General features: G+C 36.7%; 1 protein-coding gene across 1 annotated transcript in view; it reads left to right on the forward strand.

Annotated features, from left to right (window-relative positions):
* The window catches only part of tacr3a (tachykinin receptor 3a), a 32,908-nt gene that overhangs the window by 802 nt on the left and 16,444 nt on the right, over nt 1–15,662 (forward strand). Inside the window, exons 2-3 of the mRNA XM_007551829.2 lie at nt 5,067–5,255; nt 6,694–6,844. Of these exons, the coding sequence (XP_007551891.1) occupies nt 5,067–5,255; nt 6,694–6,844 (340 nt within the window). The remainder of the gene's footprint in view (nt 1–5,066; nt 5,256–6,693; nt 6,845–15,662) is intronic.

A 15,662-nucleotide genomic window follows, 5' to 3' on the forward strand; every position in this document is an offset into this window, starting at 1 on the left:
TATATATATATATATATACACATACACACACACACACACACACACATAGTATGATTGCATTAAATTTAATTATGCAGGGCTACACCAGCACTGGTAAACTGAATTGAATTAGACTTCATTAAAGCTTACTTATTTTTCGTATTTAATTCTTGAAGATAAATTGCGGTTTATTCGGCTTTTATATCTTTTCCAAGACTTCAGTTTGATTTGAAATTGCCAATTGTCTTCTTGCCCTCTTCATTACCCCACCCTGATATTAATTTTCCCCTAGAGGACATCCTCTCATGTTTGTTTTTTTTTGTTGTTGTTGTTTTTTTTCTCTCATATTGCTACCACAAACGTGGAGTGGTTTTATTGGCGTTTAGACAAACATAACATGTTGAGCAAATTAAAAGTCTAAGTAAATTATTACCTTTGTTTTACCTTTTTATATAACAACAAGAAAACCAAGAAATGCAAAACTCTTCAAACCTCTTTACCATGATACCCCTAAATAAAACCATGCACATCAAATAGCTTTCAAAATTCACAGAGTTAGAGTCCACCTGCGTATTATTCATGTTAACACAGCTGTTCCAAGAAGGCCTCAGAGGTTTGTTAAAGAGCATCACTACAGAAACAACATCACAAACACCAAGAACCACAGCAGACAGGTCAGGGACAAAGTTGTGGGGAAGTTTAGCTCTTAAATCAATATTGCAAGCATAGAATATCGGTCTGGTCAGTAATCTGAAAACTAAAAGTGAATAGTACAAATGTAAACCATCACAGCTGTGACCGGGCAGGTCATGGTTGTGCGTTCCTAGAAAGATTGGCCAATTAAGATTCACATCTTGGGATGATAATCCGTTCACAGCACAACAATTAGGCGTGCTCTCTACAAATATGGCCTTTATGGAGGAGTAACAGGAACAGAGCCATTGTGGAAACAAAGCCATTAAAATATGAGCTTTGATTGTGAGGTGTAAGAGACTGAACTTGTGAAAATAGCTGCTTTCTTCAACTTGGGCTGGGAAACTGGCTGATTGGCAAGTAGATGAAACCAAATACATGAAAACTCTGAAGAGAACCTCCTGCAAGACATAAATAGAGGTTTATCAGCAAGCAGGAAAACCTCATTAAGAGCCAGAGTTACAGTGGAAAGGTTAATTCAAATCATATACATTCATTAAAATGGTCTAGTCAAAGCTCAGCTAGAATCCAACAGAGAAAATGTGTCAATTTTTGAAAATGGATGCTCGCTGATGCTCACCACATACTCTGACTGAACATGAGCTTTGTTTCAATGACAAATGATTTTAAAAATCAGCAAAATTATATCAGAAGGCGGTCTTACAAATCTTAAGTCAGGTGGGCTGCATACATAGATAGGCACGTCACACTTTTTAGATTTTTATTAGAAAATAAAGTTGAGAATATATTCGTTTTTGTTACACTGCAATCAGGTTGAATCAGTAGCTTTGCAAATGGGAGTTTGTGCCAGCATGTTAGAAAAGATTCCCCATTTTTAACGCTCTAAGCTTTTTGTTTTCCGTCACATGCAGTCATCCTTTCTTCTCTCACACATTCCTGCTCCTTTCTTGCCTCTTGGTCTGTTTCTTATTGCTCTGTGGTTTCCAGTTATTTGGAAATTCAACACTTTCAGCTGGGCTTCAATCACTGAACCATCATAATTTCCCCACTGGGGGACAATAAAGATCTGATCTATTCTATTCTATTCTATTCTATTCTATTCTATTCTATTCTATTCTATGAAAGCTTCATCTACTAGCCGAAGATGAAGAAAACAAAACAAAAAAAGATGAAAGGAAGGAACAGCAGTGTTGTTAAGTTTGCATGTTGAGCGTGCTGTGATGTTGTGTGAGGTGTCTCCTCAGCACAGTGCTTCCCCTTGACACAAAACAATGTATTTCCTCGGGCAGAGCTCGTTTTGGCTCCTCTACTGCAACTTCAATTGGTATTTTTGGCCTGCAGTGCCCCTCGAATCTCACAAATTGTTTACTGAGAAAGAGAACATTGCCATGACCTAGCCTACATGATGCAGATGTAACCTCCGGTCATGCTTTCCTTAACCCTGGTATGGCGCTGTCTCCGCTCTGATGTCTTGAAATGGCAGAAGCCACAGTTCGTGATCGTTCGTGAATTTGTCCTTCCTGCAATCTCTCTGCAGGCTTTCATGTTTATGGGGGCTGCCGCAAAAGAAAGACAAGTTTTTTTGCGTAAAGAGTGAATTCACAGCAGGCAATCCAAACTTTTTATGCCGAGTTATTTCACTTATGTACACCGTCAGCTAGAGAACAGCACTTCCTCCGTTAAATTGGTAAAAAGAGATATAGTGATGCCTAAATTGTTCATAAATATAGGCTTAATTATGAGTGTTTGAAGTAGATGATAGTTATAGAGTTAAATAAAACTAATGCATATTGAAAACATTGCAACTTAAAGTTTCTAGTGAAACCTGATCAGTCATGCATATTCATATTCAGCTGTGCGGAACGGTTTCAACTCATATGCACCGTCCGCTTCAGTTCCCTCCACAACCTTTCCTCTGGATTTAGGTCAAGAATTTGACTTGGCCATTCCGAAACATTAACTTAATTCCTCTTTATCTATCCTCTTGTAGACCCACTTGTGTGTTAAGTCTCATGTTTCCTCTACACGATTCACATTCTGATGGGATTTGTTTCCCAAACAGATAACATTTCTGTTTCCATCTTTGAATTTATGCATTAGCTAATGTTCCCAAACTATTTTGGGGGGTAAAACTAAGTTTTATCCCAAACAATGACACTACTTCTGTAAATTTCACAAATTATACAAAGTTCTCCTCCAGTCCTCTATGGTAAACAAAACACTCAGAGGCAAAAGGTTGTAATTTGGCCTGATCTGAATACCAAATCATTATTTTGAACATTCTTCCGATATGATAAGCAAGCACTTTCTTATTAGTAAGAGCTTTTATTATTGTTATTATCTTGCTGCTTTGATGTTGTTGCTTTTTTCATAGTCATGCTCAGTTTGGTCCTGATGCTAAGTTCATGTATTACCATTAACATTACATTTTGTAAGAAAGCAAATTCATTCTCCTAAAGTAATCATTTGGAACGACCATAAGTTTTGATATAACAAACTTTGTCTTTGGGGAAGATATCTCTAGTTGTTGAGTGTCACTAATGTAAAGTTTTTATTTTGTTTGTGCATAGTCAGCCAGAATGTTCATTAATGAGCTTCACACTCTTTGGAGGGACTCACCTACTCTTTACAAAGACTATGTACATTACATATCTGGATGGACATTATGCAATGCTGAATAATTCAGCTAAAACAAAACCTATTGCATTTTCTTAGCAGCACTTACTTATTAAGTTCTCCATCTCCTCTTAGAATTTGCAAGGAAAACAACGAAGTTAATCAAATCAAAACAGGAAATTATAGGATATCAGAATTACAAGCATCAAAACATCAAAATAAACCATGTTTCTGTTTTTAGCAGGAGCAGCTACACCAATAAAAATCTGCATCAACATTTCAAAGACGACTTGACCTTTCAACTAAAATATTTATTTAAAAAGAATTATTTTATTTTTCTTCAACAACAAAAATGTCAGCAAGCAAAACAATTTGAATAGAATTTGAGATATGAATATTATTTAAGTAAAGGAGCCCATCTCATCAAACTTGCCACGGATTCTAAGTAGACACATTTTTTTAGAACTGAGACAAAACATGACTAAAAGCCACTAATTTTGCAGCTGTTTTCAGTCCATCTGCTAAACACAGATATGTGTTTAGATTGCTTCTCCATTGTCCCAAAGGACTAGGGGTCAATTTCTGGTCAGTGACCTGATTTAATGTGTAATAAATCTTCAATAGATCTCAAAATCAGGGGACCATTACTGCAATGTTTTCCATTGTGAAAATCTAAACCAGGGTTGAGTCTTGAAGACTTACATTTTGATGTTTAGCTGCTAGAGTGAGCATCTTGCATGGTAACTTCTTTTAGGTCCACAACATTGTCTTCTTGAATATTTCATTCCATCACTGGCCAAAATACAAATTCAGAAATATTTGCTAGTGAATATAACCTCTTATTTTCCTGCAGCTGAAAAACAAAAAAAATCAAAACAAGTGCATCTACAGGTATCTGCATTTTATTACAACACACACTGGTGCTGCTGCACAACTACTGCTGTATTTCTCAGTGCCTTCAACTCCATCACATCAGCCAACATTGTCTTTCAATCTTGGTTCATAAATCACCCTGCTGCAAATACTTGATTAGGGATCTAGTGTTGGGGCCAGTGTAATGCAGTTTCACACAATTACTTGTGATTGGATGAAGCATCTGTGTTGTTGTCCCTCAGGGAGCTGCTCTGGTAACAGAGGAAAAAGCCCCTTTTTTTTGTTGCTGTTTGTTACCTCCCCAGTGAAACTGAATTTGCAGCTCTGAAGCTTTTTGATCAGCAGTTTGAAAATCATGCAGCGTCCAGAGTGAGATTTATGTAACTGGTAACTTTTAGAGTTTCAGTAATGTTTTTGAAAGGAAAGCCTCGTTTATTTTCCTGAAAGCAGAGCAGCAGAGCAGCAGTGCTTCTGCCCGCTGCTCTGCACAGAATGAAGCACTGTTTTAAAATACACTCCAGATGTTTTGCACCCAATAAACTTGCATGTGAAATCTTATGAAATAATCAAATAATCATTTTTTGTGGAAATGATGTAGCTTCTCAGCACAACAGACAATGCATGCAGCAACTACAACAAACAGATCCAACATTTTTCCTTACAGCTCAGTGAAGTTGTAGTAAAACTGGTACATTAGGTCATTCCACCCAGTCAAAACCTTGCAAAATGACTTCCTTTGCAGGCTGCTCTGTTTTAATTTCCTTCTTATAATTATTTTTTTTTTTCACACAGATTTCTTATTTCCACTAAGACACAATTTTTTTGTGTGTGGAATATTAGCATGTATTGAGTTCAGTAAGATTAAACCCATTAATCAGTAATTAACTATGTTGTGTGTCCAAGCACAAAGACCATCTTTCAAAATGCCAACCTCCTTCCCGCAGATACATGGCCATCATCCACCCACTGAAGCCCCGTCTCTCAGCAAAGGTCACCATGGGAGTCATCGTCAGTATCTGGAGCCTGGCAGTGGTACTGGCTTTCCCTCTGTGCTATTTCTCCACCACTCGAGCTCAACCCCACAGAACCATCTGCTATGTCGCCTGGCCTCGCATGGAAGATGACCCCTTTATGTGAGGAAATATAATTTCAGAAAGATTATTTGTTTCTCTCCATGTCACTTTCAGAGGTTTAAAGGTTTCCGCTTGAGCTATGGTGGTGGCTGAGTTAAAGGAACACCTTTTTTTTTTTTTATCAAACTGGTAGAAAGAATGTAATTGTATTGGTTATAATGACGTATAACACTATTAGTTTTTGACATTTGTCTTTTTCTTGTGAGAAAATGTAAAAATATAATCCTGGTCAAAAGTTTGACTGAATAATAAGCAACATTAATTAAAATTAAAAACAAGTATTTGGTCAATTTATTGGTAATTTCTTTGCTTTATCCACATCAGAAGGGTAGTTTTATGTTCAGTGGGAATCATTGCCTAGTTGGAAAGTCCAGTTACTGTATGTCCAAGTTTCAACCACCTTGCTATTGATTTCAGGTGATGTTGAAGTTGTCATATTTCTTAATTATCTTGCCATCTGTCTGCGCTGCACCACTGCCACTGATTGAAAACACACCTCACCATGATGCTGCCACCACCATACTTAAGCATCAATTTTGCTTCTTAGCAACTGCTTCCTGATAAATGTTTTTCTGCAAAGGTGTTTCACGATTCCTTCTGGGAAGCTGCAAATTTACTTGAAAGGGTTCTTCTTTTTCTTTTTCTGATGCCATCTAATTTAGATCTGCTTTGATGTTAAACTTTCTTCACTACAATACTCATATTCTAGCATCTTTCATTTTATGGTCAGCTTATACTTGGTGAATCATGGATTATTCTCACACTTTCTTTCTGAGGTTGATCGTTTTTGATAAAGTGGCGTAAAAATCATCAAAACTTGTTTTAGAGTAGCTGATCATGTTTGATTAAGAATTGAAATGCTGTTATCAGAATCCCCACTCAAAATAATTTCTGGTCTATGCCTAAAAGCTGTACCCAGAAACCAACTAATTTAAATAAACTACAGAAATGATCAAGAACAGCGGTCAAATATCCATCTGCAATTACGCCAGAAGCTTCTTAATGGATAAAAAAAAGTGTGTGATCAAGATGCCACTTGAAATGAAACATTCAATCAAATAAGCGTGAGGGTTTATGATCAAGATGAAGTCATGAAAGCTTCTTAACAGGGCTGTAACAGGGCATTGTTAGCTGTGGAGTGAATTACTGCTTAAAGTGGAACATTAAAAAAAAAAAATCTAAGCCAGGAAGAAAATTAATTCTGTCCCACCCGCCACCTTCTCTTGGTGCTTGGCTTGCTAAATTGGATTGCAGATTTTGAAATGGAAGCCGAGTTCAAAAGGATTGTATCCACTCTGTAGCACTGCAGACTGTGATTGCTCTACACTTAAACTGATTAGCCAGTACTTGCAAAGGATTAACCGCAATGTTTTAACGTGAACGTTTTTTTTATGTTCTCCTACACCCTGTGACATTTCCTTTCTTTCTTTCCCCTCAGGTATCATATCATAGTGACTGTGCTACTGTATGTGCTGCCCTTGGTGGTGATGGGCATCACTTACACCATCGTGGGGGTGACACTGTGGGGTAGTGAGATTCCTGGAGACTCATCTGACAATTATCATGGACAGCTCAAAGCTAAAAGGAAGGTAAGCAAGCGTAATGATGGTTTTTGCTTTTTGGATGGAAATGAAGCATGTGTTGCTTCAAACAGCAGCACAACTGAAAGCCGAAATGCCGCAAAAGAGGAATAAACTATGCTTATTTGCCAGTAACAAACTTTCAGATAACCTGCTCTTCTGATCTGTAATCATAAAATGAGCTAAGATCAAGATATTCGGAAGCAGTACTTTGGAATTTATTGTTCTTGTAAAAAAAAAAACAAAAAAAAAAACAAAGAAAGAAAGGAAATTTGACATTTTGTCATGATTCAAGCATGCCGAATAATTACAGGTCTCTGGACAAATGTGCATTTAAGCTTGCTTGTCTGTATGCAACTGGTGTGGCTGAAAGCATTCATTCTCCATTACCTTTTTTTGCAGGATGTTTCATGAAAGTCAATCCTGCAGATAAAGACATGAATACAAAACATCTTCATAAAATTAAAGGTTAAACCTTAAGGCCCTGTATAAGCTTTTAGTTACGTCTTAAATTGCTTTCATATTTCTTATGTAAAAGCACTAAGACTTTATTAAAACTAAAAAAAAAAAATAAGACTACACCAAGTATATTCTAGACTTTGATTGCTTCAGCTAAATTAAACATCATCTCACGTCCTTCCAGGCATATTAAAAAGAGCTGAAATTTAGTACACTATGCTAAAATATTTAACAATGCAGCCCACTTTGACGAGTGTTCCCACCTAAAAGTGAAAATGTTGGCTCTGTTCCTTTATGGCAACCATGAATCTGTTGAAGAAGCAGGTATTGCTCTGTCAAAATTTCAGAGAACAAAAGCCTTAATTCAATGGACCCCAACTTTTTTGATTGTCATTTATTGTCAGTGCAACTGGACAGGCCTGTCTTCAGGGTTTATGAGTTTGTCTGCATGTCTAGCACCTTCTCCTCTATCCTGAGGAGTCAGCATCTACTTACAGACACGTCTTCATACTGGAGCTGTTGGCCACTATTACAGAGAACGAACACACGTGAGAAAACTCTGGAGCATGATTTGGGTAACAAATAATCGTACTTTCAGCATCATTGTTGTACTCTCTCTTTAAAAGTCATTGAATGAAACCATGTCCTTTTATGCCCTCTATTCGATTAAAAACATTTATTTTTTTCCTTTGGTTAGTTTATTCACATCTATTATTCATTAAATTTTAGGTGACATTATAAAGGACCTTGATTTGTGGCAATTATTAAAACTGAAAAAATGTACTATTTAATCAGGTGTGACATCTAGGTGGTAATATAACTTCATGTGAACGTAACAGAACACCATATAGATATTCAGTTTTGTCAATAGTTGTTTATGTGTTGATTTCAAAGTTCTTTTTATTTATCTCTGAAGAAGAAATATGTTTACAAAAATAAACTGACTTATAGCATTCCACCCACTGAGTCTATGAGTGATGTTAACTAAGATGTGCTTCAGCACAGGAACATGAAATCATTTATTATACCAAAGGACTAACCCTAATCCTGTACTCATATCATGGTAGCTTTGCTGCTGTACCATACTGTTTCCATTCCCGGATGACTAACCAGCAGTGCTCTTTACGCTTAATAAGTATATTTTCTAATCCTAATCCTGCTTGAACATCTCCACCACTTCATCCATGATCTGACTGCTGTGTGCTGGATCTCCACGATGCCTTTTGTTCACTCCAGTTTGCAATTATTGTATTATTATTATTATTATTTTGTGTTGGTCTGTCACAGAAAGCCGCTATAAAATATAATAAGCTTCTCAAGGCACCGTACAGAGCCAAAACTTTTATCACCCTAGGCCCGCTTTATGTTCTCTGGGAATCGTTGCTCGTCTCCTCATGGTGTCCGTTACGTTTTTAGAGAATGGTTCTCGGGGGACGTCTTGCTGAGAGAGTGAGCAGATCGATAAGTGAAAAGAAATTATTTTGTGCCTCGACGTGTGTGCTGCTCCTTGTGGAAAGGGTTTTGATTTAAATCCATTTTGTGTCAGAAGTATGTGCCAAGTATAGGTAGGTTTATAGGTCGGTACTCAGGCTCTGAGCAGAAGAGCTTTAAGAAAGAAGAAAACAACAGCAGGCAATGCTGTCAAAGTGTCAACAAATTAGGCATGTTTTATTTTCTGGACTTACAGTGACGTAAATTAACTTGTAAAGAAAAATACATTTTAATGAGTGCTAAAGGCAATTTGTTTTCACACAATATAATTAAGCAGTCAAAATGATTCATATTCTAGGCAACTGGTAATCTGTGTACTGGCTCATGGTTCAGATTCCTTCATTGATCATTGTTTTTTTCTAATTAACTCTGTGCTATTTTGCCGATTTTTTAAAAATCATTGTGACTCATTTATTGGAGAACAGAGCATGCATTGATGATCATTAATCAAACTGTATCTTTTAAAGCCATTTTAAATGACATAGAACACAAGGTTAACATTCTGATGCCTTCTCCACTGTTAGGGTGATACTAGACAAAAGAAAAGACCTGCATCTCTCAAAAGATAAAATAATGTAAAAGAAATGTCAATTTTGCAAACAATAATTTCAGCTTTTCTTTGAATTTTATTGCATTTGGCATGTCAAAAGATATTTTTTGTTGTATCTCACTATTGATAATTAATTCAAATAATCTTAATTAGCATTATCACAACCAGACCTTTTTTTAAAGTAATTTCTGACCAACATTTTGCCTATTTCACTAGAATCTTGAAACGTTGGGAGGCTCTCTTGTCATTACTGTAACCCTCAGCTTCATTTACTGAACCTCTATTAAAGTCTGTACTTTTGTTGTTCCACTCTGAAGTTTTACCTTCAGTCAGAAGAAAACATGCAAAGTGAAAAAAAAACTTAAAATAAAAAACAAGGAAATTCCTAATGAAATTTTGAAGGGGCCGTAGCATTGGATGTATGTACGAGTTTCAAGGCTTTTACTTTGTAGTCTTAATTTTAAATCCCAGTATGGTTGTCTTTTGAGGACAGTTTTAGCTCCATTAGTTACTTCATATGACAATTTTCTCAATTTATATTAAGTGTAGAATGTAAAAGTTAGGCTTTATTTTTTTAATATTAATATTTAAATCATAAGCTTCATTTTTAAAAGTAAGCATAATAACACCTGTAACACTGGTTGATTTCCAGCAGCAGTGTTAAGCCCAATGCTGCAATGACTTACTGTGTGAAAAATGAAGGCTTTTATTTTGCTGAGTATGTTTAGGTCTTATTTTGCATTTTAAGGACTGGTTTAATTCCTATAGTAATACAGAGTGTATTTTATCATCAATGTGCTATTTACATCTTTGAAGCTGTAAACTTCCATGTATAAAATGTAACTTATAAACTATATTTGAAAGTCCCAATGACTGTACCTGTGGAGCTCTTTTTAGGAACTGCACACATTGCATATTCATTATCAGAAAAGTGCATAGCTCTGATTTTAAATAACACTGGTATGCTTCCATAAAAAACTTAACTTGTAAGTCCAGTTTTCCAGAATAGGTGTGAGCTCTCTGGTAACTTAAGATAAAATGAAATGCAGCTTAAAATTGTTGGAGTGCGTTAATCCTTTGCTGTTATATTATTCTTCCTAAAGAGAGCCAGCGCTCTGTTGCTATAGTGCTCTGCTCTTTCTGCAAATGCTCACGTGTGTATGTGTGTCAACTACAGGCACAGCTTGCCTGTTCCACAGAATCTACCTGCTCTAAGGTCCTAAAAGGGTCCAAATAAAACTGCACAAGGTATTTTAAAATTATTCAAACCGTGGGCTACCACTGTCCCTGGTCCCTAATCATGGAAATTGTCATAGCTGCAATCAATTTAAAGTTAAAGATAGGTCTAAAAGAACCTATCTTTCCATCACTGTGAAGCTCACCTGGCTTCATAGGGAGAATGTCACAGAAATACATAATACAGGGTTTCTGAATGTATTGATGTCTGCGCAGTAAGAAAGGATCACGCCAGCTGTGTGAGAGTGTGAAGCGGGGAGACTGAGTGAAAGAGACAAATCACTGCAGAGGACACACAGGGAGCTGAACTAAGACACAAGCAGATCCTCAAACCAAAGAGAAAAAGTCTAGCATAAATATGGAGGCAGAAAATCGAAATACGCATAAAAAGGAGCAAAAGAAATATGCAAGTAAACACAATGCAAAGAATTGAATATGATAAACTACAATTATGACTATCTCAATATGAAAATATAGCAGGAATAAATAATGATAACCAAAATAAAAATTAAAATCCAAAACCCAAGGATCATGTCAATAGAATGTAAAAAAAAAAACAAAAAAAACTACCACTATAACAGTGGTGTGAAAAATGTCAAACTGTAATATTTCTTCAACTTGGCAGTTGGAAAGAAATTGTTATAATTTTCTCAGCTATGACTGCTAGAAAACAAAAAGCCATTTGCAGAGATGCTTAATAGAATAGTTTGTTTTGTGTAACACACTGGACTGCTTGACATTTCATTGTTTCACCATCTTAAAAATATAAATTTTGTATAAGGTTGCAGAGGCCTAGTTTGTCTGCTGGGTGTTCTTGTTTAGCGACCTCAGTTTTATATTTGGTGTTTAAAGTTCATATATTCTTACTGTACAATTTGAAATTTGCTAAGGAGGCATCACTGCAAACAAGAGGCGAGAGAGCTTCACAATCAGAGCCTGATAGTAATGGAAAAAGCAGCCTGATGAAATCAGGTCAGCCGTCACCGACTTTGTGGAATAGTATTGATCAGCTTTTATTTCTCTGTTTAATGCTTCTTTCAGGCATTTTGTTACTTTTTCTATGAATGTACTGTGATAATAATGATCTGTCCCTCAGAAAGTCTGTTTCACAAATGCATTTTCATGATGAATAAGGGAACGTGGGGCTTCTTGTTTGGAAAGAGATCAGGTTAGGCAGATATATTTCCTGTTTGTGGCACAGTTGCTCTGAAGCTCAGCAGTACACAGACCCAGCAGTGCTTTGGGCCAAGTACAAACATCATTATCCTAACTAGTACACAGGGAAAACGCTAAAGATTAGTTCAGACAGCAAAATTTTGTGTGTTGAAACGTTGGAAGTTTGCTAATGGGTATTGGAATCACATTTGTTTCATCTGAATTATCTGTGATAAGTTTATCTTTTGTGATTAACTCAGTGGCAAATAGTCATTTGATATAATTTCTGCAAAATTCCATATAAAAATCCACATTTCATTCTTCCTTTAAAGTCTCTCAATGCCATTGCAAATTTTCTGTGAAAATCCATTTAGATTTTTTTTTTTTTTTTTTGCTGTGTAACCAGATCAGTTATTATATTAGCAAAGTGATGTGTAGCATTGTGAGTTTGCTATTAGAATAAATCTCGGAAGGCCGGGGTCTTGCAAGATTTATATGTCCCCCTTCTTCAACATACCAGATTTGAATCAACGAAACTTGTTGAAATGCTGAGAAGAAAATTGAGCCATTAATTAACTGGAACACATCCAAGGAGGCTGGCTGGTAAGCAAGGCTGCTGAAGAAGCTTGCATTTAAATAGCTGCCCATGGCTCCTGGTGAGAGGCTGTGGAGTTAAATTCAGCTGCAATCAGTTGCACATGCAAACTTTTTAGACTGCGTTCAGCACTCGCACTCACTGCATGTGCAATTTTTTTATGCTCTTGCAAAATTAGCGCTTTTTACTAGGAATCAGACCCAAAGAGATTATGGTTGCCAACTCCTTATATTGCAGACCAGAAGACCTGAGGCTATCTTTCATTGTGGATTGTGGCTGGATGATATCTTGGTTCAGGGGTGCCAGTGGATTTTTGTCTGGTTTTCTGGAGTTGTGTCTGCCCTGTCGCTAAGCTTCACTCCACCTGAGTCGTCCTAAATCTAAAGAGAAAGTTTTGAATCTAGGTAAACTTGCTTAGCTTTCTTAGACACTTCTCTCTGCCCTGATGTACCTTGAGGCCTGGCTCAGTGGGAACACACCGTTAAGCAGACCAACACCCAACCTGCGGATGCCGTTACACCTTTGTTGACATATATTTTTTACTTTCATAAAATAACACATTGACTTCATCAGTGACTGAGTGATAATTAGAGGCCATTAAATAGAAAGGGAAGAATAACTGTAGTATTGACAGGCAAATATTACCAAATAAGTGCCAGAATTTGTTCGCTTTGCCTCAATGCTGACAAATTCCACTTGCTTGGGTTCATTTATTTTTCCATGAAGCAAAAGAAGCCTTCATCCTTTGTTATGTATTCTCACTGATGTTGAATAAAAGAAAATCACTTTTGATTTAATCCACTCTGCCACTAGCACTACGCCACAGGTGCTCTATTTTAAGCTCATGCCTGGGGCTCTGCAATGGAAATGTCATTTTAAGAAGGAGTCCTAATGAACCATCTTAAAACAGTTCTTTGAGGTGTTCTGCGTTTGAGCTTTTACTGCAGACATCTCTGATTGCACCATTGCCTTCCTGATTAACTTTGCCTATGTTTGAGGGCATGGGTGGAATAGATTACCTTCAGAAGAGGATTTATTTTTCCCCATAAGAATTAAAATGCTAAGCCATTGTGTGTGCCACTACCAAAGCAGCACCGACTGTAATGGTACATTTCTTACTAACAGGTGTTCCTACATGTCTGTGATGAAGCACAGAACTGTATGAGTGACCTGTGGCTAAGGGTTTTTTTTTTCTATCTCTCTCTCTACAGGGAGGTTGATCTAAGTACACAGATGTGACAATATTATGACCTGCCATGGTTACATAACCAGCTATTCTCCGCACCAGAAATTACAGGAGGTGTAAATAAAATAAGCCGTATTTTAAACTTCAAGCACAACAGATTTTAGCAACAATGGTTGGATTTTTTTTTGCTCTCAAATAAATCTGTCACTGCATCATGCAGCAGTTTGCACATGTGATTGGTGCGCCAAGAAGCGAAAGTATTTGAAGGGATAGCCGCATCCGTGCGCAGTAGTTAACGCTGATGTTTGCACAAATGCCTGGGATTTGGGTGATCTGAAAATTGTAGGCAGATTAACGGGGTGGAGAGAGCGAACAGCCAGGCAGAATGGCTGCAGTGGCAGCAGTCCTGAACCCGAGAGATAAGAGTTCATTTTCACGCAGAAAATAAAAAAAAATGCACAAAAATGTTCACTGCACAGTTGAGCTCAACTGAGTCAAGTGTGATGCCCAATGGAGTTTAACAACAATTTGGAGAGGAGTGGCGAGAAATCCAAGGCAGATATCCTGCAGGGGCCAGGTTGATTGATAACCGCTGCCCCAGTATCTAAATACCACACCTCCACAACATCCCTGAGGAGCACAGCGGTGGACAGACAGACGGCACAGGGGGAAGGAAAGCTGAAGGGAAGGAAATTGGGAACCCTGGAAATAAACTGCCGTGACTGTGATAGTATATCTTCCCCAACATGGTGAAAGGCTCAATTCTGTGCAGTTCAGCTGAAGCAGCTTCAGAGAGCATGAAAGCCATTCTAACCATATATCTAGATTCCTTCTTTTGTGTGTGTGTTTTATAGGTAAGCAATGTATGCAAGCAAAAAACAAACAAAAAAAATTATGATGACTGACTATCACAATTCACTCAAAAATCACTTAAAACAAACTCTAAACTTTACCGGTGGGAGAGTCCGGAGACGAAATGAGATTAAATAAAACTATCAGAACTCCAGGGTATCACAGTATTTGCACCCAGATCTAAAATATGATTTTATTGATTTTCTTTAATGAGAGAAGAAACAAATAATTTAACTGCTGCAAAAATGATATGATGATTAATGTGCAATTTGAAATGTAATCAATGAAACATTAATCAACAATCCGATGTGTAATGATGGCACTTGACAAAATGTAATTCTTCAATTGTTGACTCTACTGCTTTGTATTTTTGTGTTTTTATGATATGAAGCACTTTGAAAGGCCTTGTTTCTGAAAGGAGCTATACAAATACAATGTATTAACATTCAGAAATGTTAATTCTGTAAGCATGCAAGTTGTTTGGTTTATTTTGGTGAGCCCCTTCACTATTTACATAGTTTCTCTGACATTTTGTCAAGTAGACATTGTTTTCACAGAATGAATATGTGATGTAAAAATTGTAGCCATTTTGAAACTTTTGAACACTTTCACATGACCAACTCCTGGTGAGGGGCTTGTTGCTTCATCTAGAAGTAATTTTATACCACAGAAACAAACCATGTATTTTAAATATTTTGCCTTGCAACTTTCCTCTCTATTAAATCAAATTCCCTGAAAAACTAAAACTAGACTACTGTGAAAAAATGCTTGCCAGAAATAATGGGTCTTCGTCCTCAAAGGTGAAAAGGACAGGCACTTTCTTGCTTGATATGAACTCGTAGTTCAAAAACCATCCTCAGTAATAATATGGACAATTTTTAAATGCACCACTAAAGTTTACTGAGGCTTACAGGTTTTCTACTGACTTAATGAAGTCAAACGTCACTATAACAACAGGACTGATCCACTGAACATATTATAGATAATCATATAAAAGAAACTAATTGGAAATGCTTTAAAAGTGACTAGTTCTAACGGTTACCAACGCCAATATAATGAATGTTAAATATATTTAGACTGAAGTGGTTAAGTAAAAAATAAATATGTATTTTTTGTGTGTTTTCTCAAAAACTAAAGCAAATCCTGGTGTTCTTAAATCAGCTGATGTTTCAGTGTACATGATTTATACAGTGCTCCAATTTTTTTGTGCAATGGTAAACTTATTAGATTTACTTGAATTCACGTCTCTCTTGTTTTAATATCTGAGAGTTTACACAGAAACGTTCCAAACTAATCCCCAGAC

The sequence above is a fragment of the Poecilia formosa genome, unplaced genomic scaffold (assembly GCF_000485575.1).
Source record: "Poecilia formosa unplaced genomic scaffold, Poecilia_formosa-5.1.2 Scaffold44, whole genome shotgun sequence".
Taxonomy (NCBI): Eukaryota; Metazoa; Chordata; class Actinopteri; order Cyprinodontiformes; family Poeciliidae; genus Poecilia; species Poecilia formosa.